The sequence below is a fragment of the Podarcis erhardii genome (assembly GCF_964252035.2).
Source record: "Podarcis erhardii genome assembly, chromosome: 10".
NCBI lineage: Eukaryota > Metazoa > Chordata > Lepidosauria > Squamata > Lacertidae > Podarcis > Podarcis erhardii.
The window spans coordinates 28,056,975-28,080,727 of NC_138500.1; the positions used below are offsets into that span (position 1 = coordinate 28,056,975).

The 23,753-nt window shown below is 42.8% G+C and overlaps 2 protein-coding genes across 19 annotated transcripts in view; one reads left to right on the top strand and one right to left on the bottom strand.

The window, feature by feature from the left end:
• The first annotated feature begins 1,041 nt into the window (after positions 1-1,041).
• Positions 1,042-10,000, top strand: LOC309351701 (apolipoprotein L6-like). Its single transcript, XM_081879529.1, has 3 exons — positions 1,042-1,638; positions 6,697-6,792; positions 8,620-10,000. The coding sequence occupies exons 2-3, from the start codon at positions 6,776-6,778 to the stop codon at positions 9,512-9,514; spliced, it is 912 nt and encodes a 303-aa protein (XP_081735655.1). The 5' UTR covers positions 1,042-1,638; positions 6,697-6,775; the 3' UTR covers positions 9,515-10,000.
• Positions 10,001-18,501: 8,501 nt separating this feature from the next.
• RBFOX2 (RNA binding fox-1 homolog 2) overlaps positions 18,502-23,753 on the bottom strand; it is a gene marked incomplete at its 5' end in the record, with an annotated part of 173,195 nt that continues 167,943 nt past the window's right edge. For all 18 annotated transcript variants that reach the window (XM_081879507.1, XM_081879493.1, XM_081879492.1 and 15 more), the window contains one exon: positions 18,502-23,205. In XM_081879507.1, the coding sequence (XP_081735633.1) occupies positions 23,161-23,205 (45 nt within the window). In that variant the 3' untranslated portion in view covers positions 18,502-23,160. The remainder of the gene's footprint in view (positions 23,206-23,753) is intronic.

Genomic DNA, 23,753 nt, shown 5'->3' on the forward strand with positions numbered 1-23,753 from the left:
TTTTACAGTATTTAGGCAGGCTGTAAATACTGTTTTTCCAGGCGTTTGATCTGCCCTTCCTTCTGATGCTTTAACTGTGTTGGCAACCCTCAGTATAATGGGTGATTTCCCAACATCTGGAAAAAATAAGAATAGTAAGAGAAACAAGAATTCAGAGGTCTGGACAGGAACTGCTCAAGTTCCACCAAGCACGAGAGTTATCTATGCGGCCAAGTAATCAGAGAGTTTCATTATCACCACCCACTCCAGGTCACTTATTAGTGTCCATTACTCCTACAGATAAGTTATAACAAAATGGAGATATCTGTTAAAGCCCTTTCCAGGTCCCTCCCTCCTGAAACGTTTTAGAGCATTTTTAAGTGATTGGTTTTATTGACAGTTTATTTGGATCCCACATTCTAGCTCTGCACAGGGTAGTTGGCCTGCTCTCCCCCCCCCTATTGTTCAGCCCGGACACTAAGGTCCAGCTCCAAGGGCCTTTTGGCAGTTCCCTCACTGCAAGAAGTGAAGTTACAGGGAGCCTGGCAGAGGGCCTTCTTGATAGTGGCGCCCACCCTGTTGAACGCTCTCCCATCAGATGTCAAGGAAATAAACAACTATCTGACTTTTAGAAGACATTTGAAAAGGCAGTCCTGTTTAGGGAAGTTTTTAATGTTTGATGTTTTATTGTATTTTAAATATTTTGTTGGAAGCTGCCCAGGGTGGCTTGGGAAACCCAGCCAAATGGGTGGGGTATAAACAATACATTATTGTTGTTGGGGGAAAGGTCAGGGATAGCTGGTCTGAGCATTTTTCCATGGAAAATACAGCAAGCAAGCAATTACAATCATTTTGCCACTATCCGTCTGAAAAAGACTGAACAGTAAGTTTGCAACATTAAACTGCGTTCTTGAATCAGGTAGGTAGCAGTGTTGGTCTGACGCAGTCAAAAGATTAAATTGTCCAGTAGCACCTTAGAGACCAACTAAGTTTGTTCTTGGTATAAGCTTTCGTGCATGCACAGGAAAGCTTACACCAAGAACAAACTTAGCTGGTTTCTAAGGTGCTACTGGACAATTGTTGGAAGTGCTGTCAGGAAATGCGCGGGGGGCGGGGAATGGCGGGTTTTCCTGTTGGAATAAATTGGGGTTTCAATCTCCGCAAGTTCGCCACGAGGAGCCGCAGCGCCTTCCCCGCAAGAGGGCCGCGCCTGTGGAATCCGTGGGTCTTCCTGGATGCCCTTTTGTGCCCCAGCACGGCTTTTCCCCGCGCCCTCGACTGCGCACGAGCAGGCAGCCTCTCTTCTTCGCATCCTCCCTCATCCCCGGGCTCTTCCTTCATAAACTCGTCCCCCAGCCTCCTCCCCTTCTCAACTTAGTTTCTTGCTCGCCCCGCGCTCCTCTGGCGGAGACCCTCTCGTCTTTCAAAACAAGTACAAGCGCACCGTCGACGGAGCTTCTGCTGCTGGACTTAACCCCGCTCCCCTCCCTGCGTCGTCCAAACGGTAAGCGTCTCCTGCCATTGAATTCCTCTCGCGTGTTCACGTGTCCCAACAAGCCCGAAGTCCGCCCGCGTTTCAGTTTCGGTTTCCCCTCTGCTCTGTCTCAAACATCGTTGAGCCTCCGTGTCGCAGAGAACAGGCAGTCGGAAGTCAGAAAGGTGAGTCTAATAGCATATTTAATAAGTTTTCGAGGAGAATTGCATGACAATCCGAGAGTTGGGAGATGAGGGGAACCTGCCACAAAACGCTGCCGGACAGAGCCCACGGTTGGTTCTTTTTCATTGCGCCAGCCAGCTATGCCTCCTCCTTGGAAACTCCATTTCCACACAGGTACACACAGCTTTGTTGTTTCCCCTCCAACAATCAAATCGAGATTCCGTGCTCGTCTCGCATGCTTAGTCTGTCGCTTTTGGTCCTCCTGCAAACTTTGTGACTTCCCCAAACCTGCTGGTACCTTACTGTTGTGTGCTGGTGGTGCAATTTGGCATCATGAGAATCCACACCCTGTACCCCGAATTTAGCAGATGAGGATGGTTGGGCTACAGTCAAAAAGAGCAGCCCTTTGGGTGTGTTTGTTTTCGTCTTTCCTTTGTTCCTATCAGCAGCTACCAAGGATGGGAGGGATGGTGTATGTATGTGAGAGACAGAAAGAGAAAGAGAAAGAGAGAAGGTTAGAGAGAATTTGAGATAGCTTTCATTTTCCAGCAGCAAAACTGAGAAAAGGTTGGTGAGTTGATCCACTTCCAGCTTCCTTATTGGCAGGTGTGGCACCTGAGAGCTACTGGGGTTGTTTTATTAGGAACACCTACGCTGCAGCCTGTGGGTTCTTGATGGATGTGAGAGAAGATCTGTTGCCCTCCAGGTGTCATTGGCCTACAACTCCCACCAGCCCTATCCAGCACGGCCAACAGTCATGGACGATGGGAGTTGTAGTCCAGCAACATCTGGAGGGCATCAGGTGCCACATCTGTGCTATAGGCAAGTGGAAGAGGCTGGTGGGAGAGTTTGGGTTGGCAATCAAGTTCATTGCTACACATGTAATATCAAACTGCACCTGCTTAATAAATGCAGTAACTATTTCCGCATTATTTGAACAGGTTGGGGGAGTGCATTCTGTTTATGTGTACTGAGTTATCAATCAAAGCTGGAGCTTTTCTCCCTAACATTATTTTTTTAGGCCAAAACAATGCTCTTTGAATTTTGTAATTCTGAATATGATAGTATTTTGCGTGGGATGCTGAGTTAACAACAGAAGAGGAGAAATATATGGCATTGAGGATGTGTATATGGCTGAATATGCTCAGAAACGGCATACATGGGGGAAAACAAGGAGTTCCACATTTCTTTGGTGGGAACAAAGTGTGGCTTCCTCGTTTAACTTCCTCAGTGCCTCTTTTACCTCAATTTTCCTCTGTCAGATGCTGAAGCGTCTGTGTCTTCTGATTCCACAAGCCCAAGGCTGGGAACGTAGTTGTGCCTGCATAGCCGCCACGGAATCCCACCCTGTTACTCATGCCATGAAACAGTCTGGCCCTGGTCCCTCATGCTCCATTAAAGACAATATATCCTGCAGCATTTTCCTGCTTGTACCACACCCAGCCCCAGCCCAGATTATTCCATCCTGCTTCAGGGCTTTAGCTGTTTATCCCACTAGGGATAATTCAGTTCCAACTCCTCTTTTCTTCCATCCAGATGCCTATAGCATAGATGTGGCACCTGATGCCCTCCAGATGTTGCTGGACTACAATTCCCATTTTGTAGGAAACAAAACAGAACAACAAAAAAGATACTGTGTACATTACAAAAAAAGGGGGCGGACGTGTTATTTTAGTTATTTTTCAATAAAGAATATAAAATAAAAACAATGTCAGTGTAAATGAGTGGTGAAAGTCCCCTTGCCAACTCAAAACCAGTGCTGGGCCTGGGAGCATGTGGCAGAGTGGCTACAAAATGCCACATGGCTGAAACTGAGCAGTAAAGACGCTACAAGTAGGTCAAAAATAACAGAAGGTCTTGTGGCACTTTGAAAAACATATTATGACATTAAGTTTTATGGTCTATAATAAACTGTGTTAGCCTTTATGGTGCTAGGACTCCATTGCCACAACAAACTAACACATCTACTCTGCTGGAAACTTACAGGTGGGGCCTGCATCAAAATGCTACAGTATGAAGTATGAGCTCCTGTACCGTTAGGCCAGCCATGCTCTCCTCCAGAGTACTCCATTCCGTTCCCCCTCCCTGGTGATTTTACAACACCCCCTTTAAATAACAGTATTTTTCTGTGCCAACTGGACATAATCATTAGTCATAGGGCTGTTAATGGAATTTCTTGCTTAGGTTTTTTCCCCCTTTTTGTGTTGTGTGCATATTTCTAAAAACTTCACCGCCATTTTGCTGATAAGTTCCTCCTGGGCATGAGTGTTGCTGTTTTCACGACATTAGCATGGACACCTTCCCCTGAGTATGAGAAAGGGAATATAAGAAAAGTCAGCACTGATATAAACAGGCCTGGCCTCTGCCTTCATCACTTGAGGCCCCTCTTTGTGTGCCTTCTCCATGTGACGTCTGGAAGATGGCAACACAAGAACGGGCCTTCTCTGTAGTGCAGGCATAGACAGACTCGACCCTCCAGATGTTTTGAGACTAAAACTCCCATCATCCCTGGCTAACAGGACCAGTGGTCAGGGATGATGGGAATGGTAGTCCCAAAACATCTGGAGGGCCAAGTTTGCCTATGCCTGCTGTAGTGGCTCTCTGTTTGTGGAATGCTCTCCCCTAGCGAGGTTCACCTGGCACCTTCATTATATATTTTTAGGCGCCAGGCAAAAGCGTTCCTCTTCAACCAGGCCTTTGGCTGATTAATATTCTACAGCCTTTTAAATGTGTCTGTGGGAAGGGGGGTATTGTTTTGCTGTTTTGTTTTACTTATTTGCTTGTTTTTATCCTGTATTTTATTCTGTGCACTGTCCTGCAATCTTATGATGTATGGAGATATACAAATCCTCATCCTCATACCTGCCCCATACATGACATCACATATGATGTCAGGTGTGCAGCAGGTGGGTGTGGTTTTGGGGAAATGACTTCACAGGTCAAACTAGGACTCACGCTGGGCCAACTTTGGCCTGCAGAGCAGAGGTTCTGCACACCTGCTATAGATGTTTTGAATTACCCAAACAATGGCAACTGGTACTAATGGGACTTGTTGTTCAAAACTTGTGCAGGCACTAGTTTGGAGGTTTTCTGGAGTATAGCTTTCTAGGTCCATTTCCCCGCTAAAGCCTGACATTCAGTTTGACATGATGGATCAAGTAAGAAATGAACAAATTGTAGCTGAGCTGCACAATTATTATGACACTTGTTTCGAGACATTTAGATCCCTGTCCTAAGATGTTGGCCTTTGACGCTACTCCCCATGAATTCACTCAGTATCTTCTGCCAATTCTTAATTAATTTCCTGGGGATTATCGCTGGTTTAGATTGAAAGTAAAACAGGAGCTTTGGCAACACAACCGTTTTAAGTGTGTGGATTCGCATGAGCCACAATAGCTTTAATTTTTCCCCACTCTTTAAACTCTGCCTTAATAGATCTAATTAGCTTAATGCAATTGTTTTCTGAGAGATCGGCCCTGTTTGAAATAATGAGGATTCCTCCTAGGTACTTTCATACTGTGTTTAAACATTTGCACTGGCATACTTAATAGTTTCCTGAATCCTAAAAGAAAAATTGGTTGGCTTAATTCTTGATTTTGTGCAAGTTACCTTTGAACCCAGATGTTACGTCATACAGTGGTACCTCTGGTTGTGAACTTAATCCATTCCTGAGGTCCGTTCATAACTGGAAACTGCTCATAACATGAGGCGCGCTTTCGCTAATGGCGCCTCCTGCTGCTGCTGTGCCGCCGGAGCATGATTTCCGCTCACATCCTGGGGCAAAGTTTGCAACAACAAGGGGCATCTACTCCGGGTTAGCAGAGCACGTAACCCGAAGGATTCATAAGCGGGATGGTACATAACACGAGGTACCACTGTACTGCGAAAATGAAAGAGATTCCAGCATCCTTTATGCTAGGATTCCCTCTTAACAGCTTTTGCAAATGGCTTGACAAATAAAGCAAAGAGCATTAGGGACAAAGGATAGCCCTGTCATTCCCTCCTTTGCATGGGAAATATCACTGGGCTGAAATACTAGCTAGTTAAATGGGTTACATAACCTTCTCCAACCTGGAGAGAATTTTGGACCTACTGAGACTGAAGGGAGATATAGTTCAAAACAGGTATAGAGCCCCGCAAGCTGGGGGAATCTGGGTTACATGATTATGTTTCCAGTCAGTCTGTAGGCTCAATTACGCAATTTTAAAAGTTTTGACCTTTAAAACATATCTCATTGTGGGGCCAAGATACTTGAAGGACTGCCTGTGTCCCATGTGGTGTAGCGGGTGGGGAACAGAGGATGGGCACCTCGATTATGGTATGTTTACATTCTCCACCTAGCACAAATTCCACTGTCATTTTGGTACCAGGTAAAACATTTGCTTTCCTATTTTTTCAGACATAGTTTTAAATCTGCTAGTCCCTCTCCTTTCCTTTTATGTTTTAAAAAATGTTATGCTTTCCCCCCTTGTTTTTATGATTATTTAAATCTTGGAGGAAGCCACAGTTCGTGATCCCCAGCGGCTTGGATGCATGGCTTGGATGCACAAGGAACTAGTTGCATGTTTCCTATTGTGGGCCCAATTTTGTGGAACTTCCTTCCCGTTAAAAGTCCGACAAGCTCCCTCCCTACTGAACTTCCAATGACTTAAAAAAATAAAATCTAGCAGGCATTTTAATTGAAGTCTGAATTTATGGTTTTAACAGTTTTATGTGTTGTGTGTTTGCATACCACCTAGAGACCATTGTAGGTAAGTAGTATATAAATTGTTTAAATAAAAATAAATAAATTTGCATTTTAATTGTATTTGTATTCCCCCCACCCCCACCCCGAAAATGTACCACGGCAACTCTTACTGAAGTGTAGTGCAAAAATATTTATAAAAAATGCAAATTTTGGTCAAAAGTATTTTCTAGCTCAGTCCTAAAAGCTTACAGACATGGCTAGAGTATGAAGATCAGATGTTTGTAAGAATTATAATGATATTACTGAAGTTAGTTTCATTGGGAGATTTCTTATCTTGGTTCACCTTCATCTATCTAGTTGTTTTCCTTTCCAGACTAAAGTACACTCAAGCTGAGAAGAGCGGATTTACCATTTAGCATCTGTGTGGCACCTGCCCAAATTGCTTCTGGAGAATGTCAGAATTCCAAAGGTAGTTCTCAAGCTGCCGGTATTCTAATTGTTACCTTTGTTCATTGCATATAAAAGGAGCCCAAAGCATCTCCCAGAATCCTCAGTGATACATTGGGCAATAGATATTGGTCATAATATACAGTCATACCTTGCTTTTCAAACAGCCTAGTTCTCGAACGCTTTGGCTCCCGAATGCCGCAAACCCGGAAGTGATTGTTATGGTTTGCGAACTATTTTTGGAAGCCGAATGTCCGACGGGGCATCCGATTGGCTGCAGGAGCTTACTGCAGCCAATCAGAAGTTACGCTTTGGTTTCTGAACGTTTTGGAAGCCGCACGGATTCCATTCGACTTCCAAGGTACGACTGTAGATAATGGTATCTAACACTGAGTAAGGTTTCAAAAATGTATAAATCTAAATCAAGTAAGTGTTGGAAATGTAATGAGAAGAAGGTTCTTTTTATCGTATGTGGTGGTCTTGTAGTAAGGTCAAAGCTTACTGGGAAAGGAAATGATATATAATGAAATGAAAAGGATGCTTAAAGTAACTTTTGTAAAAAAACAAAACAAACCAGAAGCTTTTCTTTTGGGAATTATAGGGACAGGACTACCTAAAATGTATCGAAACTTATTCATGTATGCTACTGCAGCAGCAAGAATGTTACTTGCCCCAAAATGGAAAGATGCAGAAGTCCCAATAAAGGAAGAATGGATACAAAAAATTATGGAATATGCAAAAATGGTGAAACTTACCGGAAGAATAAGAAATCAAGATAACAATTTTTTTTAATAAAAGAATGTAAATGGTTTATTGAATATTTACAGATAAATTATAAACAGATAAAAGCATTGGCAGGATTATTGTAACAACCTGTAGTGTTATAAGAGTCTATATTTAAAGAAGATGAATAAATGAGCAAATTAAGTTAATTTGGATATGCAGAAGAATAAATTTAAGGAACTGCAGAAAGAGGGGGATGGAAGTCAAGTTTTGAAATGTCAAAATGAATGTCAAATTAGTGAAATGTATAAAACTAGTGAAATGTATAAACTTGAAAAGTGTGTGATAAACTAGAAAAAAAGTAGTGGGAGGCTTCACACTTACCAGCTGAGTAAATGGAGAAAGACTATTATCTGATCCTGTTTTGAGTCCTGAAGACCAGGGATATTGTGCAGAATAAAAAGAGGACAGCCCCTTTCCCCATCTTCCAAGGGGTGTTAGCAGGTGCCTCCATGTTCCTCCAGACCATGCTAGGTGGGACATCCCAAGGGACCATAGGATCAGACCCCACTCTTTTGCAGACAGAATGGGAAACCCAACCTCATAGATCTCCTCTCCAGCATTTCAGAAACCCCCAAAGCATTAAGCTGCTCTCATGTCAGTGTGTGTGCAAGGAGGAACATACTGATCTAAAGGACCCGTAGCTTACCCACTCTCCCAAAATAAGCCTCCAAACAGGGGGGAAGCAATGCAAATTCTGGAGCTCAGGAAGTGAATTTTGGGGGGAAATAAAAATGCAAAACAAAACAGGAGATGAGCACTAGAGCACCACCATCACTTCTGCCTTCTAGCAAGAGCCCAGCAGAGCATTGGATGTGTTGGGTCCCTGCCTTTTGTTCTCCTCCCCCGCCACTTTTTAGAATTGCATCCGAAGACCATTTTCCCTAAGAGATGTTCAATTAAAATACTGAATTCCACGTGTTTCTGTAATTATATGCATCACACACATTTGTTTTATGTCTGCTTTCTCAGGAAGCACACATTTGTAGGAGATGCAGGATATTTGGGGGGGGGGGAAGGGGACCTATCTTTTAGCCCCATTTTTAATATGTATTTGTATTTGCAGAAATGCAGGAAACATGCCTTCAGAGAAAGCTCTTGATGAAGCTATTGCTCGTTTTCTCAAAGATTTCCCTGACAAGAAAAAAGAGATTGAGGTGTGCATCCAATGTCTTCGGGAAAGGGCAGACGACATTGACAAGACCCATAAGGATTGCACCATTGCCAGCGTTACTGCCAGCTCTGCAAGCGCAGTTTCCGGTATCCTGACCATCGTGGGACTGGCCTTGACCCCTGTAACAGCAGGCGCAAGTTTAATCCTGACAGCCACAGGCATGGGCTTAGGGATAGCGTCAGGAGTAACTAGCATTTCTGCTGGTGTGTCCGAGAGCATTATTCATTCAAAGGAGAAGAAAAAATCGCAAGAACTGATAAACGAATGTGAGAAGAGCCTAAGAATGGTGCTGAGCCTCGAGAAAATTGGTTTCAAGTCTCAACTGCCCCCAGATAACGCTAATCTGGAAGTAGCCAAAACGGCAATCGCTTCGGGTTGTGCTGTTGCTGGGCTCATTCCAAAAGTGGTTGACAAAGCGACAGACATTGCAGCAAATGTAGAGGCATTGGCAGTGGCTAACACTAATCCTGTCTTGAAGGGTTTGGCCAAGGAAGCAAGTACAGTAGGGACCGTAGCCAGGAATGCAATCAAGGGGATTGATCAGGTCGATGAGGCATTTAAAGGAACCGCCCTCGCAGCGAGCAAGACTGCTAGAGTGGCAGGGGCCGTGGCGTCCGGGGTTTTTCTTGCACTGGATGCTTACTTCATTACTAAGGGTGCCATAGACTTGTCAAACGGGGCCAAGACAGAAAAGGCAGATGAGCTCAGAGCCAAGGCTAATACGTTGGAGGAGATGGTGCAGAACCTGACAAAGTTCTACATGGAACTGAAAGAAGAATGGGACTGAACCAGGGACCCCAACCGCATTGTGAGCTCATTGGTTGGTAACGTCAGCCCAGGCAGTAAACATGGTTATTCCTCCTTCTGGATAGTAATAGTAATGATTTATTATTTATACCCCACACATCTGGCTGGGTTTCCCCAGCCACTCTGGGCGGCTTCCAACAAAAAATTAAAAATACATTAAAACGTCAGTCGTTAAAAACTTCCTGAAACAGGGCTGCCTTCAAATGTCTTCTAAATGTCAGATAGTTGTTTATTTCTTCTGATGGGAGGGTGTTCTACAGGCGGGCGCCACTACCAAGAAGGCCCTCTGCCTGGTTCCCTGTAACTTCGCTACTGGCAGTGAGGGAACCGCCAGAAGGTCCTCGGCGCTGGACCTCAGTGTCCAGGCAGAACGATGGGGGTGGAGACACTCCTTCAGGTATACTGGGCCGAGGCCATTTAGGGCTTTAAATTGTGCTTGGAAACGTACTGGGAGCCAATGTAGGTCGTTCAATCACCAGTCTAGCTGCTGCATTCTGGATTAGTTGTAGTTTCTGGGTCACCTTCAAAAGTAGCTCCATGTAGAGCACATTGCAGTAGTCCAAGCAAGAGATAACTAGAGAACTAGAGCATGCACCAGATTTGTGGCTCTGACATTCCTTTTATTTGACAGTGGTCATCATCCTACTCATGCAAGCAGCATGGGGCATCCACACTCAGCTGTGTATTTTGATAGGGCTTGCCTGGCTCCATAATCAATTCAAAAAACAATGAGGTGTGGAGTTGTCCACCTGATCTGGAGCTCTTGCAAAACACTTCCCCCCAAAATCAGACTTCTGTGATATGAAAAGCCACTGGAAAGTGTGGGATAACCCGTGCTTTGATGCATAATGTATTGTCCCTACAAACAAGTCCGAACAAATGCTCATTAAATGGGCAGCAGCATCTAATCTCTGCAAACAAATCAGACTGAATGCTCATTAAGCAGGCCGTCCAGAAGTGACTTCCGACAGACTTGTGCAAAAGCAGCCCTCCTAAAAATTTAAAGGGGTGTGTGTGTTTAAAATGTGTTATTTTAAATTTTGACAGAATGGAAGAAGATGTGCCTTGGGAAGAAAGAGACAGTGAATATTTTGCCCGATTTCTGAATGAATTCCCTACCCAGAGAGAAGAGATTGAAAAGTGTATCAGATGCCTTTGGGAAATGGCTGATGACATTGACCAGACCCATAAGAAGTGTACTATTGCCAGCATTGCTGCCAACTCTACCAGTGCCTCCTCTGGCCTCTTGACCATCCTGGGACTCACCTTGGCCCCCATCTCTAAAATTAATTCCCCAGACATTTTATCATGCCTGGTGGATGTGTATAAAAACCAAAAATTTATGGATACAAATGCATACACAAATACAGAGAATTTTGAAGGTTAATGTTCAACTGAAACCAGAGCTCCTCCTGCTGGGACTTATGGATATACAGTTAGAAAAAGATGATAAAACTTCATTTCAGTATATGATTACAGAGTGAGACTTTTAAGTGCACACAGATGGAAAGAATAATCATTAACACAGTAGAGGAATGGTTGTTAAAATTATTGGACTTAGCTGAAATGGCAGCTAAGTCATTTATGTGTTTAATCAGAGAAAAATCATTGTCAACATTTACTAAAGACTGGAAACTTCTTACACAATTTTAGCATGAAACAGAAAATGAACTTATGATATCTGGTTTTGAGGATTTAAGATAATACTGGTTTATAGAAAGTAGATTTGCTGGCTGTTATCTTGGAGTAGATATCTTGAATACATTTTTACATACAGATGAAGAATTTGATGCTCTTTTTCTCTTCTTTTTTCTCTTCATCTTGTTTTTCCTTTTTCCTTTCTGATATGTGTTTTTATTTAGATTAGTTTTTTAAGCTTGGTAAAAAGATACCCGATATTAATCTTTGTATTTTCTTTCAAATTTAAATAAAACATATTGAAAATAAAATAATTATTCTCTGCATGTTATAAAAATGTAAAGATCCTCAAATTATCTATCTATTATATTAGCAACAATGTTTGTGTATGTTTAATCAAAACCTGCCAAGGAGTCCAGTTCATTAAAAAAATCATTAAAAAATCAGAGAGAGGAGCTGAGGGAATTCGTAGGGAGGGGGGGGAAATGGGGGGAAATATAATGAAGATGATTTGTTGGAATAATTTGTTATGTGAAAACATTCAATAAAAAAATTTAAAAAATAAATAAATAAAATAAAATCCCAGCCTTTTGCCCGGGGGGCGGGGCAGGGAGATGGGACTCCTGGTGAAAAACCTTTCCCCCAGGCCTTTAAGGTGTTATAGATGAGGGTTCTGGGCCAATAATTTATTTTAGGCTGTGAGCTGCAATGTATTTTACTGTGATTTTATTAATGATCTACTGTTTGGAGTCTGTCATGCTGAAGGCTTTAGCTGAAGACTTGCTAATCAAACACTGGAAACAAATAATTACATGACTGGGAACAGTAATAAAATACAATGATACTCCCAGCATGTCCTTTAACATGTTCATTGTAAACTTGTTCAAAACTGGGGGGAAATAAAATCATGTTTTGATAAGTTCATTGGTATTGCTGAGATTTTTAAATTTATTTATATTTTTAGGCTGCTTAATGCCAAAATAGGTTTCTAAGCAGTTTACAAAGAGTTGTGAAGCACAAACCGTCCTGAAGAACAGGGTAAGTAGGGTTAGGCTAGCAGAACTATACACAGGAAACACTGAAGAAAATCGAAATGTTTGTGGACTACAATTCCCATCACCCCTAACAATTGCCTATACTACCCGAGGCTGGTGGGAGTTGTGAGTCTTTAGCACCACAGCATTGCATGATTCCCACAAGAAAGCGCTTCTTTGTAGGCGGAAAGCATGAAACTCACAGGTAGCTCTCACCATCTGATCTCAGTCCATTGGTGCAAACAAGAATTGGCTCTACATTCCAGCATTCTACATCTATAGCTCAAACAGTGCTTGCAGGAGTTCCCCACCAAGTAGTCTGTTCAGCTGTCCATATTCATTTGAAACGTGGCTGTAGCATCCCTTAAAGGAGGAAATTTTGTTTCAAGTCCAGTACTAGTGTTCAGGGGCAGCAACTTGAGCTTAGTGCCTAGTTTTAGGAGGAGGAGCACTTCTGTAGCAGTAGCATAACAATAACAATAACAATAACAATAATAATATATAATTCCTGTAAACAGAAGAACACAAATTGCAGATGATCATAGTATCAGTCACAGATGGCATAAACTATTATCGGCATAAATTGCATAAAACCAGGCTTCACGTCTTGGAGAAGATAAAGCAGGGCCAGATTTAGGTTTGATGAGGCCCTAAGCTACTGAAGGTAATGGGGCCCTTTATATGTCCAGCTGTCCTTTGTCAACAACAAATTGTTGCTGGGTTTTTTTTGTATTGAATGTATGCTCTATGGCAATTTATGGAGCTAATAGGTATATAAAGCCATTTGCACATAACAAAATATGTATTTTATCCAAGTAATTGTTGAACTGAAATACAATTGGAAATGTACATCCAGGTTTTTTCCCCTTTAATTTTTTTGTGGGGACCCAAGAGAGTGGGGCCCTAAGCCATAGCTTGTTTAGTTTATATGTTAATCCAGCACTGAGACAAAGGGCTTAATTTAGCAGGAAACTAAGTGCTCCTTCCTTACTTCAACTGGACTCATTTCCTTTTAAGCTCCCAAGAGACACTCCCAAGTTTCCAGAGTCACTGAGTGCATCTGATATAATTTCTGAAACGAAAACAATGAAGGTGTTGAGAGAAGAGCCAATATAGGCAAGGAAGGCTGGCTGTAGCATTTTTCATAAAACCACTCGGAATACCCATGGGTCATCCCCACATTATACATCTGAGGAATGTAAGACCAGGGGGTGTTGCTGGGACATTCTGCTCCAAAGATGCTGGGTCCCCCAGGGACAGCTGTCAACTGCTTCACACGCACAGCTGATCAATTCTGTGAGATATTTATGGAAAGCAAATTCCTTCCATGTGGATGCAGACAAACCAGGAGACTTGGAGACGGCACACTATTTGCCCAATACTGCTGTTAAGAGCATGGGCAGCATACCATGTCATGCCTCTGAGTCAAACGCGGTGGTGGCCCTGGAGAAGTGTGGGAAGCAAAGCCAGATGCTGGGGCAGGAAAATGAAAAGAAGGGGAGAGGAACATAGAAAGCTGCTGCATACCAGGTCCATTGTGCTCAGTGTTGACTCTACACTGACAAGGCAATGGCTCTCTGGGGTTTCAAGCAGATGCTTTTCCAGGGCTACCTGGAGATGCCAAGGATTGAACCTTGGAGCTTTTGCATGCAAAACACTGATCTGCATCCCTTCCCCAAGTTTGTAAATGGCTATTCCTAAATAATTTGGCTGCATTTCTTTTATTTTTTCAAAAAGCAAAGACACAACTAATTTATATTGAGTTGACGCGTAACTGAGAAATCAAGAGAATTTAAGCATGGGAGTTGGTAAAGTGAAATCTTAAAAGCGTGCACTATGAACTGGGAGACTTCGGTTCAACCGACTGCTCAGCTGTGACTTCTTCTTCTTTGGTAAAGGGAAGGAACCCCTGGACAATTCTGTCCAGTCAAAGGCGACTATGGGGTGCGGCACTCATCTCACTTTCAGGCCGAGGGATCTGACGTTTGTCCACAGCTTTCCAGGTCGCGTGGCTAGCATGACTAAACTGCTACTGGCACACGGAGGACAGTGATGAGTGCCAGAGTGCATGGAAACACTGTTTACCTTCCTGCTGCAGCGGTACCTATTTATCTACTTGCACTGGTCTGCTTTCAAACTGCTAGGTTGGGAGAAGCTGGGACAAAGCAATGGGAGCTCACCCTGTTGCGCGGTTTCTAACCACTGACCTTCCCTCAGCTGTGAATGTACTAGGTGACTATAGGTGTAATCCACTATCTTTATATCTGTCTGTTCTCACATGAACTTGCCCATTAAGATCTTAAGTAATAGCCTTCTTTCAAGGGTCCCCATCATCAGAGATTAGATGGGTGGTGAACTGGAGGCATCAAATGGAGGTGGTGTCTCAGCAGAGTGGGCCCTGTTGCTTCCCATGTCTCTCTGCCACAAGTTTACGACACTAGATGCATAAACAGGAAGCTGCCACTGACTGGTAGTAGCCAGCAGAGCGGCCCACTATGCAGTGGAATGCTAGAGGTTTTGGACTTGAGATCCAAAGACTTATGCTCCTGTGCTGGAGTTGGCACAGCAAAAATGGGGGAATCCATCCATCCTACCTTCCACTAAGACTGGCATGAGCTGCCAAAGCTTCAGCCAGCCCTGTCACTCCCCTCCTCCCTGGCATCATTTAGAATTGTTCTGCCCATCAGCAAAAAACAACTATACTGTAAGGTGCAGGACTCTTATTGCTTTAGGGGATAATATTTTCATGCTGCTATTGGTTCTTTTGTTGCTGCTAATTGCTATGTGTTAGTCTCCTTTTACCTCTAGTTTACTTGGTGCTTGTTGTTACATGCCGTTTTAATTCATATGGTTAGCTGCCTGAATACTGAAAGGTGGCATAGTTATCTTTTAAAATAGGTAAAACTTCAAACCGCCTCCAGCTGCAATATAAAGTTACTACTAGTCTGGTCGTAAGAACTAAAGACTATGTAATTTCAAACAGTTTGAGCCCGTAGGGATGTACTATATAAATATATAAAAAATTAGTGTGTTTTAGTTGGCTGTTTCTAGTCAAAGTGGATTTGGGTGATTTATATTTCCATCCATTAATAAAAATCTGGTTTAATCTAAGAGTGTAGCACTCAGCATGCCTTAAAGCAAGCAAAATGAAGTGGGGGGGGGATAAAGGCCAGGAAATCTGACAGCTTGCCCTGGCTCACACAGGAGAGAAGATATAGGCTGCAGAGTCTCCAGACAATTCTGATCATGGATTTGCTCATAGCAACAAGAGAGCCAACTATCACAGCCTCCCAGATGAAAGTTCTGCCTTCTGGTATAGCACATATTGAGAACTGGCAGTGCTACTTCAGAGGAAGAAAAGCTGGTTTCTCTATCAATTTGGGGAAAACAAAAATAACATTTAATACTAGGTTTAGGAATAAAGCATTTCTCTTGGTGTTTGCACTCCACTGTGTTTATACAGCCACATAGCACAGAAAAAGTCTCCAAATTATTATTATTAGTAGTAGTAGTAGTAGTTATTTATACCGCACCATTTTCCCTGGCAAGACTTAAGACTGCTTACAGATAAAAACAAGGCACTATAGTAAAAGAGCAAGGATTTTTGTAATTTATGGTTAATGTTGGACTGGCAATAAGAGGCAAAGTGCTGACCCTCATGGTCCCTTCCCACTCTACAATTCTATGATTCAGTACACCATGGAGTAGGCTACAACTGACTTGTAGAAATCCCAGTGCAGAGATGGAAGCTACATTTCCCAAGGAATATTTGGGAACAGCCAATGGGATCAAATGCTAATTGTATTTCTGTGTTCTTAGAAACACACACACACATGGTTTTCAAATGATAATCCCAGCAGACAATTTTTAATTACATCACATTTCTAGTACCTTATTTGAAATTTAAAATGCACCATAATTTGCATTATGTACACCAATCGAATTCACAAATTCAACAACAGAAAAGACAAATAGTGTGAAAGCAGCCAGACATTCAACTGGCTTATGCCATCAGCTCTGCTCACATGCAATCAATGTACATAAAGATTTGCAGCTGCAGAAGGTAGTGCACCTCTCCATCAAAAGGCATATGGCTCAAAAATGCATGATGGCTACCATGAATTTCAGATCTGAATCGGTACCATGTAGTCTGAGCTTGTGTGGAGGAGCCTCCCTTGCTGGATCAAGGCTCTATCATGCAATCTAATCCATAATCTTGTGTTTCAAATTATGGTGCTTTAGGTTTCTTTTAAAAAAATCCTCTTTTTTGTTGTTGCTACATCTGTATTATGCTCTTTCTCAAAGTGACTGATCCAACAAGTCCATTCTTCCATCCCAAGTTTGTCACTGACCCCAAACTATTAACTAAAGGAGGATATTCTATTTACATCTAATCAGCCACCATGTGGCACTGCTACCAAGCCCAGTGCACATTGTAAAGGATGGGCTAGCAATATCTCCGGTAATTGCAAAAATAATCCTGCTTTAAAAGCAGTTTCCAGGAGTGTAATTTGCTCTTGCTTTCTAGTTATTAGGCTTATCTACTTGCAAAATGCTAATGTTTTAGAGACTAATACTTTATAGCTGAAAGTACCTTCTACCTGCTCATCTCAGACCACCTTGCAAAATGTAAACGCATTAACCTTCAGCAATTGTTTGCAAGAGGTTAAATGCATGAGAGCACGGGGATTGACTCCCAAGCTTTTCCAGGACATAAATCTCCTTGGAATTGCTTATCTCCATACCCTGTGTAGTCATTGCTAAGTGCTGAGTTGGATTCACTTAACTGTTTTGAGACACAGAGGCTGTTTATCAACTCAACAAAGGGCAATCTTAGCAAATGTGAATAACCAGCTATTTGTATCATCCTCGCATGCAATGAGACAAGCATTTCCAGATTCCCGTGACCCCATAGTTCAATTGTGATGTGGGGTCAGACATGATTGTATGTAGTTGCCACATAGAGGGAGAACATGGGTCTTTCTGGTCCAGTAATGCAAATGGCTTTCAAAGGTCTCAGACAAAGGCTTTTCTCCATCCTGCTACCTGAGACTATTGAACAGCAGGTGCTGGGAACTGATCCTGGGTCCTTCTGAATCCAGTGCTTTGCCTATGCTTTACCATTTGAAGCCTAGACTCTTCACTATTTGTTCTTCACATAGTTGCAACTGCCCCACCATATGCAGTCAATCTACTGCAGCAATGGGATTTGAAAAGGCCCCTGAAAACCAACTCAGCATCTCTGATCCAATGGTGTAATGCCATAATAAAAGGATAGCTTGAAGAGTCAAGTTAATGGCAGTTGTCTAATTCTGCCCAGAAACACAGGAAATAGGATTCAAGAGATGCCAATGACCAGTGCCAGATGAGGAATTTAGTTCATCAAGGTTCTGATAACTTGGCAAAGCACTTAACAAGAGTCAGGCAAGAAGCCTTTTCATGTGTCGTGTGTGCAGATTTAATGGTGTTGCACTGCTGCTCTCACCCAACTTCCTCATGTTGAGCTCGGGCGCCTGAAGACGGGAAGCCCATGCATATAGTGCTCTACGTGCATAGGCGTCCACATGAGGCCTTGATTGCCCAAGAATTTCAAACTGAATGGAAGCCCATGTGAGCAGCCTTCCCGATTTCAGACATCCAGGCTCAGTGAACAGGGAGGCACACAATGTTGGGTGGTAGGGACAGCAACAGTAGCTCATTTCACCTTGATTTCACCAAGGAGACTAGAGCTTTGTTCAAATCCTGGGAGTATCCTTAATGATACTGAAGCTTCAACCTTGAACTGCTGATGGCGCTGTTGTCTAAAGGTTCAGAAACAAGGAAAGACCAGGATATGGTTTACAGTGATACTAGGGAACAAACCACCAAATATCTCGAACGGCTAACAAACATGTTTCCTCTATCCCTGCACCTCTTCCCTCTCATATTTTCTATTTTCCTTCCAAACTGGAAATGCCAGATGTTTCAGAGCATCAAAAATTAGCAAGCTGAATCATCACAGAAACATCTCTGATTTATTTTGATTGTATAGTCTGGCATTCTGTCAAAACCTCTATGTACTGTATGCTTGTCCATTTTGTCCAGGTCTGGTTTCTTGGAGCTTCACAATTCATTCCTTAATGGGATCGGATTTGCTCTTTAGATCAAAGCAGAAAAATCCCTCCAGATGTTGCTGGATTACAACTCCCATCCTCTCTGACCATTGGCGCAGGATCCCCATCACTGTCGTAAATGGAAACAGGAAGCGGGGACTCATATATGAAATCTACTGAATAAAAACACTTTAGTCCAGGAGTGGTGTTTCTCTCTTTTATTTAAAAACAGTGCTTCATTACCATTTGCAAAGGGTGAAGAAGGGCTCCTCCCTTGCTTAGAGTTTATAAAAGCCAGCAACATGATCAATAATTTATACACATGGATAGTAATACAAAAAAAGGAATAAAAGCTAAAGATCTAACTACTCCGACCTTCACAATTCCAGCTACTTGATAATAATAAGAGTAACCCAATGAATACTGTATGGTTTGAAAGCTACTGTACAATATGATACTTAACCAGGGGGCAGGAGTAGGGATGTTAGAGACTTCTACTTCTCCAGTGTCAACAGGGAAATGAGACCCTGGACAAGCAGCTTGGGCACCCTGGGAATTGATCCAGAGGAGGGGAGAGCGTCTAACTACAATGCATCCTATGTCCCAAGGTGATCTGGCAAGGGAGAGGTGCAGGAGACACTGCAAGAATGGGCAAATCAGTTTGGGGCATTTCAGGCCTTGCACTGAAAAACTCCCAAGTATTAAATCAACTCGGGCAGTTAGTAAACTCTAAATTGTCTTGGTACCGCCCTACAGTCCTGCCTGACATTTGCCACTGGGCCAGGGTTTTGCCCCAGCTATTTACACATTATTTTTTTTATATATAAAAAAAACTAACCCGAAATTATATCTCCAGGATTACTTTTATCTCTTTTAGACTGTAGGCAGGGTGAGCTGCCCAAACTGCAATGCATGACTATTTTGAATATATAACTAGATTCCTTGACAAGTTGCTTATTAAAGCAGCAAGAACTGGACTCCAACCTTCCGTCACTGAAAGAGAGAAAACCAAGCAAGAAGCTTCCAATCATTCCTTAAAAAACAAAAATGAGGGGGGGAGGGAAAACATTATTAGCTAAGTGGCATGATGAAGACTACCAGCCAAATGAATACTCCAGTGGACGGCTTTGGGGAAGGGGGGGGGAACCTTGGCAGAAAAGATGGCAACTGCTGAGGAGCAGTTGTTGTTTTATTCAGTTTCCAGTCCTCCTCAACTGGCAGTGTTTAGATTCAATTTATCTGGAAGTCCTCCTAATATGTACCTGGCCACAGCCTGGAAATGTCAACTCGACAAAGTTACTGCAGAGGATTACATTATTCCCAGTGTGTTCTTTCCTCACCGTTAGTTATGGCAGACAGCTCTGAAAACTGACATCTTACTGCAGTTTGCTTCACAGGGGAGAATCGGGGGCGATGCACTGTGTGTCTTGGGATTAAACTGACCAAGGGAGGGTGAAGGAGAAGAACACCCGCAAAATACACGGAAAAGACCAGTTTTACTCGACAGCCAGAAATCAGCTTGCCTCATTAACTGGAGGTTTCATTTCTTTTCATTACAGAATAAAAAGCAATTTCAAAATAGGAAAGGGAGGCAGGGAGTGGGGCAGAGAAGGGTGGGCTGTTCAGACAATATCATCATCAAAATAGTGTTTTATGCAATAAAGAATCAAGTCACACTGGTGTATACTACAAACATGTTTGACATTCCCAAGAGCATGACAAATAAAAACAAACACACACACAAAAACCCTTTAGACTGGTTCTTCACCTTGTTCGTTAGGGTTTTCGCTTTCCTATTTTAAAACCAGTGCAAACCGGCAACACCCTCTTTTAGTCTCCTTTCCCACCAACCCCAAAAGAGCTAAGGATCTCTCAGATGCTGGCATGCTGGAGCACTGGACAAGCAGCATTATATCTCCCAGATTCCCTTCCAACTCCCTCTTTAGGAGTGGGACACAGCAAAGGATACTTCGGCTAAATTTGGTTTCTACCCTTGAAATCTGAAGTGTTCCTCCACATGTATTCTAGTATTGAGGGTTGCTCTTAGGAAGACCTGCAAAGCTTTAACTTTGTACCCACATCTATAAAGGTGTTGCAGCCACTCTAGGAAGGATAACCGTATAATAGCTTACTAAAAAGCTGCAATATAACAAGACCAGTTCGTTAAGATATTCTGAGGCTTCGGAGATACCTGTAGATGGGAATGTATTGTCAAAGTGACATCACTGACGAGCACAGAAGAGGGGAAGCCTTGTTCTTTCGTTTAACAGGGAAGTGCCTTGATCAAAATCAGATTTCAGGGCATGCACGGCAGCTCAGATAAAGGCCAAGGTGACCGATGCTCAAACCAGGAATTATTTATAATGGGATGTGCTAGTAGGTCCACTTGGCCTTTCATGACCAGCACTCAGTGGTGCTCAGTTTCCTTAATGGAAGAATTACATAGCCTGGAAAATCCATTTGCATCCAAACCATCTGATATTTCAAATGCAAGAGAGCTATATGCAAACTACATCTTTTCTCCATAATGCTAACAGAAGGCTCCCCTCATATGTGGCTGGTAATGCAGTTCAGAGGTATTTGCTGTGTCTCATTCTCCTAGCAGGAGCCCGATCCTAACCCCCCCCCCGACTCCCCCCCCCCATCCACTTTGTGATGGAAACAGACTTCCGGAGAATATGACACTAGAAAATTTATGCAAGTAGTAAAACTTGACCTTCCTCTTAATTTTCCTTGATTTCATGTTAGCCCTGACACCCCACTCCCCTATTCCATATTTTCAACCTAACTAAAATATTTATATACAAAAACCAACAGAAATTGTCATAAACAGCAACAAACCAAACTTTGGCTTGAAAAGCAAGACAACAAAAACAAAACAAAAACAAAAAGTGGCCAATAGGCTGGCAGTTTGGTGTCACCTTGTTCCGGAGAATCAATATGGTTAAGAGTCTCTAGCTTAATTCAGATCTCCTCTGTCCTTCTTGCTTCAGGAACCCTGTTCAGCATCCTTGGTGCTCTCTGGCAAGCGCTAAGAGGGCACTACAGGAGTGGGAGCAGAAGATGCAAGTTATGTGTAGGCTGGGTCAGCGAACCTCCTCAATAGCGGCAACAAGGTGTCTCCGTTCCTAAGCTGGCATCATTGGTGGTGAGCAGATGATGGCAGAAGTTGAGAAGGCTTCAGCTACAAGTCCACCCCTAGCTGCCCTTTCGGGGGCAAAAGGTCACCCAGTACCAATGTAGGCAGGCCAAGGAGCCAAAGGGAATTGTGCTTCTCTAACATGTAGGGTGTTTTCAGGACAAAACTGCAGAGAGTCTGCAAGAGGTGCTGAGAGAATCAAGAAAGCTTAGATGGCAAAGCAGGACCTCATCTGCCCCTTTTAATTTCCAAATGTTGGCGGCAGATACTTGGGAGCAGAGGCTTGCTTGTCATCACACTCATGCTTCTATAGCAATTTACAAGATAACCCACTGCATAATAAAAAGGACATTCCATGATATTTAAAAAAAAAAAAATGTAAAGGAGGGGGATCCCTGGGCTCAGAGTCTTTTTGAAGACCTCACAACCTGCACTTCACATCCAAGCTGAGCAGTATGGACACAGATTTCTTTCCAGAGAGGCAGAAGATGACCCACTAAAGGCTCTGTGTTACATAATAAGTCAGAAGTTTCTTCCATTTATAAATCATGTTTTGAAATATATTTCTGCTTGTCCCCAGATGCTGAAGCTATACAAGGATTACTTTAAGTATAGTTTTGCAACACAAAATATCGTTCCCACTGCCTCTGCTGCTTTTCTAGGTTCATAATCCAGGCCACAATTCTTCTCTTCATGCAATTTTTTGGTGGCATACTTGCAGCAAAGTTAAGTATCTTAGGGTGAAAAGAAGAAGGATCGTGGAAACTGGGTGACTGATTAGCTCAGAGTAGCACTGGTGCAAGCTCCCCTCCCCCCCAAATCGTTCTTCTATAACTTCAGGGTGTGCACGACATGGCCATCAGATTCCTTGTTATTGAAGATGTAACTCTCCACCATGGCTTCAAGTTCTGCAGTCGTTGTCCCACATCTGCTGCTCCTCCAGAAAAGAAAAGAGGGGGAGGACAGGAAGAGAGGAAGACCATAGCAAGTGAAAGAAACTAAGGACAGTCTTGGTAGTGGACGTTAATCACTAAAGGGGGGCCTTATGTATAGAAGCAGTAAGATCATAAGTGTATTTCAAGTCTTGTCCCCCTAAAACCATTAACAGACGAAGTCTTTGGGCAGTTTTGAGGAGTCTTGTCTTGAAAACTCTAATATCTTGACACTTCTAGAACTGTCCTGAGCCCATGTTTGTCAGGTGATGATAAAATGGGAACATTTTGCGTTTCCAAACAGCATGTAGGTTCCAGCTGCAGCCAATCAGCACTGCCCTTTGCAGGCAGAGGGGGCTATTCCTTGTGTATCGCAGGCCTCAGGCACCAGACCCAGGTAAAAGAAAACATCTGCATGTTCCTGATTTAGTTCCATGATACTGGTTCCTAATGGTGCTCCTTAGCAATATTCATTTCTTTTTATGATTGGTAGGATAAGCTACGCATATACACACATGGAAATGCATTATGTTTACCACAGTTTTTAAAAAAACAAAACCAAAAAAACCCCAAAAATGCACAATCTTTGGAACAAAAGAATTAAAGGCAGAAATTTAAAGGAAAAATACATATTCAAAGAACATAGTGAGGTATAAAAAAGTATTTCTCGTTTTTTTTTTCTTTTGTTTTCCTCCTCTTCTTGCTATAGAGTTCCTCTACTAGTAAATATTGCAATAGCCAGGCCTCATGAACTGGGGGGGCTGTCCCACTTGCAGGGGGCTCATGTCACTTCAGTAAGGGGCGAATCGGCTGTAGCCACCTCGGTATAAACTTGCCTGCAGAAGATAACAGACAGGGGCAGGGGAAAGATGGTGGTTAGGTGGCAGTCTCCAGCATGTGTCTATGAATATTAAGCCCCATTTACACTTCTTAGATCAAGAGCAGACAATCTGTGACAACGCTAGACCCTGCCCTTCTAGCCTCCTAGTTCCTCTTTATTATTGGTCTGTGCCCTTCTGGTTGCTAAGCCAGTTCCTCTGAGCGTCACAGCATGGATCTCTGGGAGCCAGCATACAGAGCTGAGTCTACACGACTTAAAAACTAAACCGAAAGTTGCTCTCAAGGAATGGAAGATCATGAGCAGACAGACTACTTGTAGAAAAACCTGGGAATGCTTGAAAGTAGAAATAAAGGAAGCCAGGGGCTGTTATAGCTCAGCTTCCAAACAAACCATTAGGAATAATTTACAGCCCCTCTGGCAAACACAACTCAATAAACCAATGTCCAGTTTAAAACACGGTACTTCTGATGCTTCACTTACAACCCATGACATTATCTAGAGACACTATTGCAGGCCAAGGTCTTTTGGTAAAATAAAAAATAA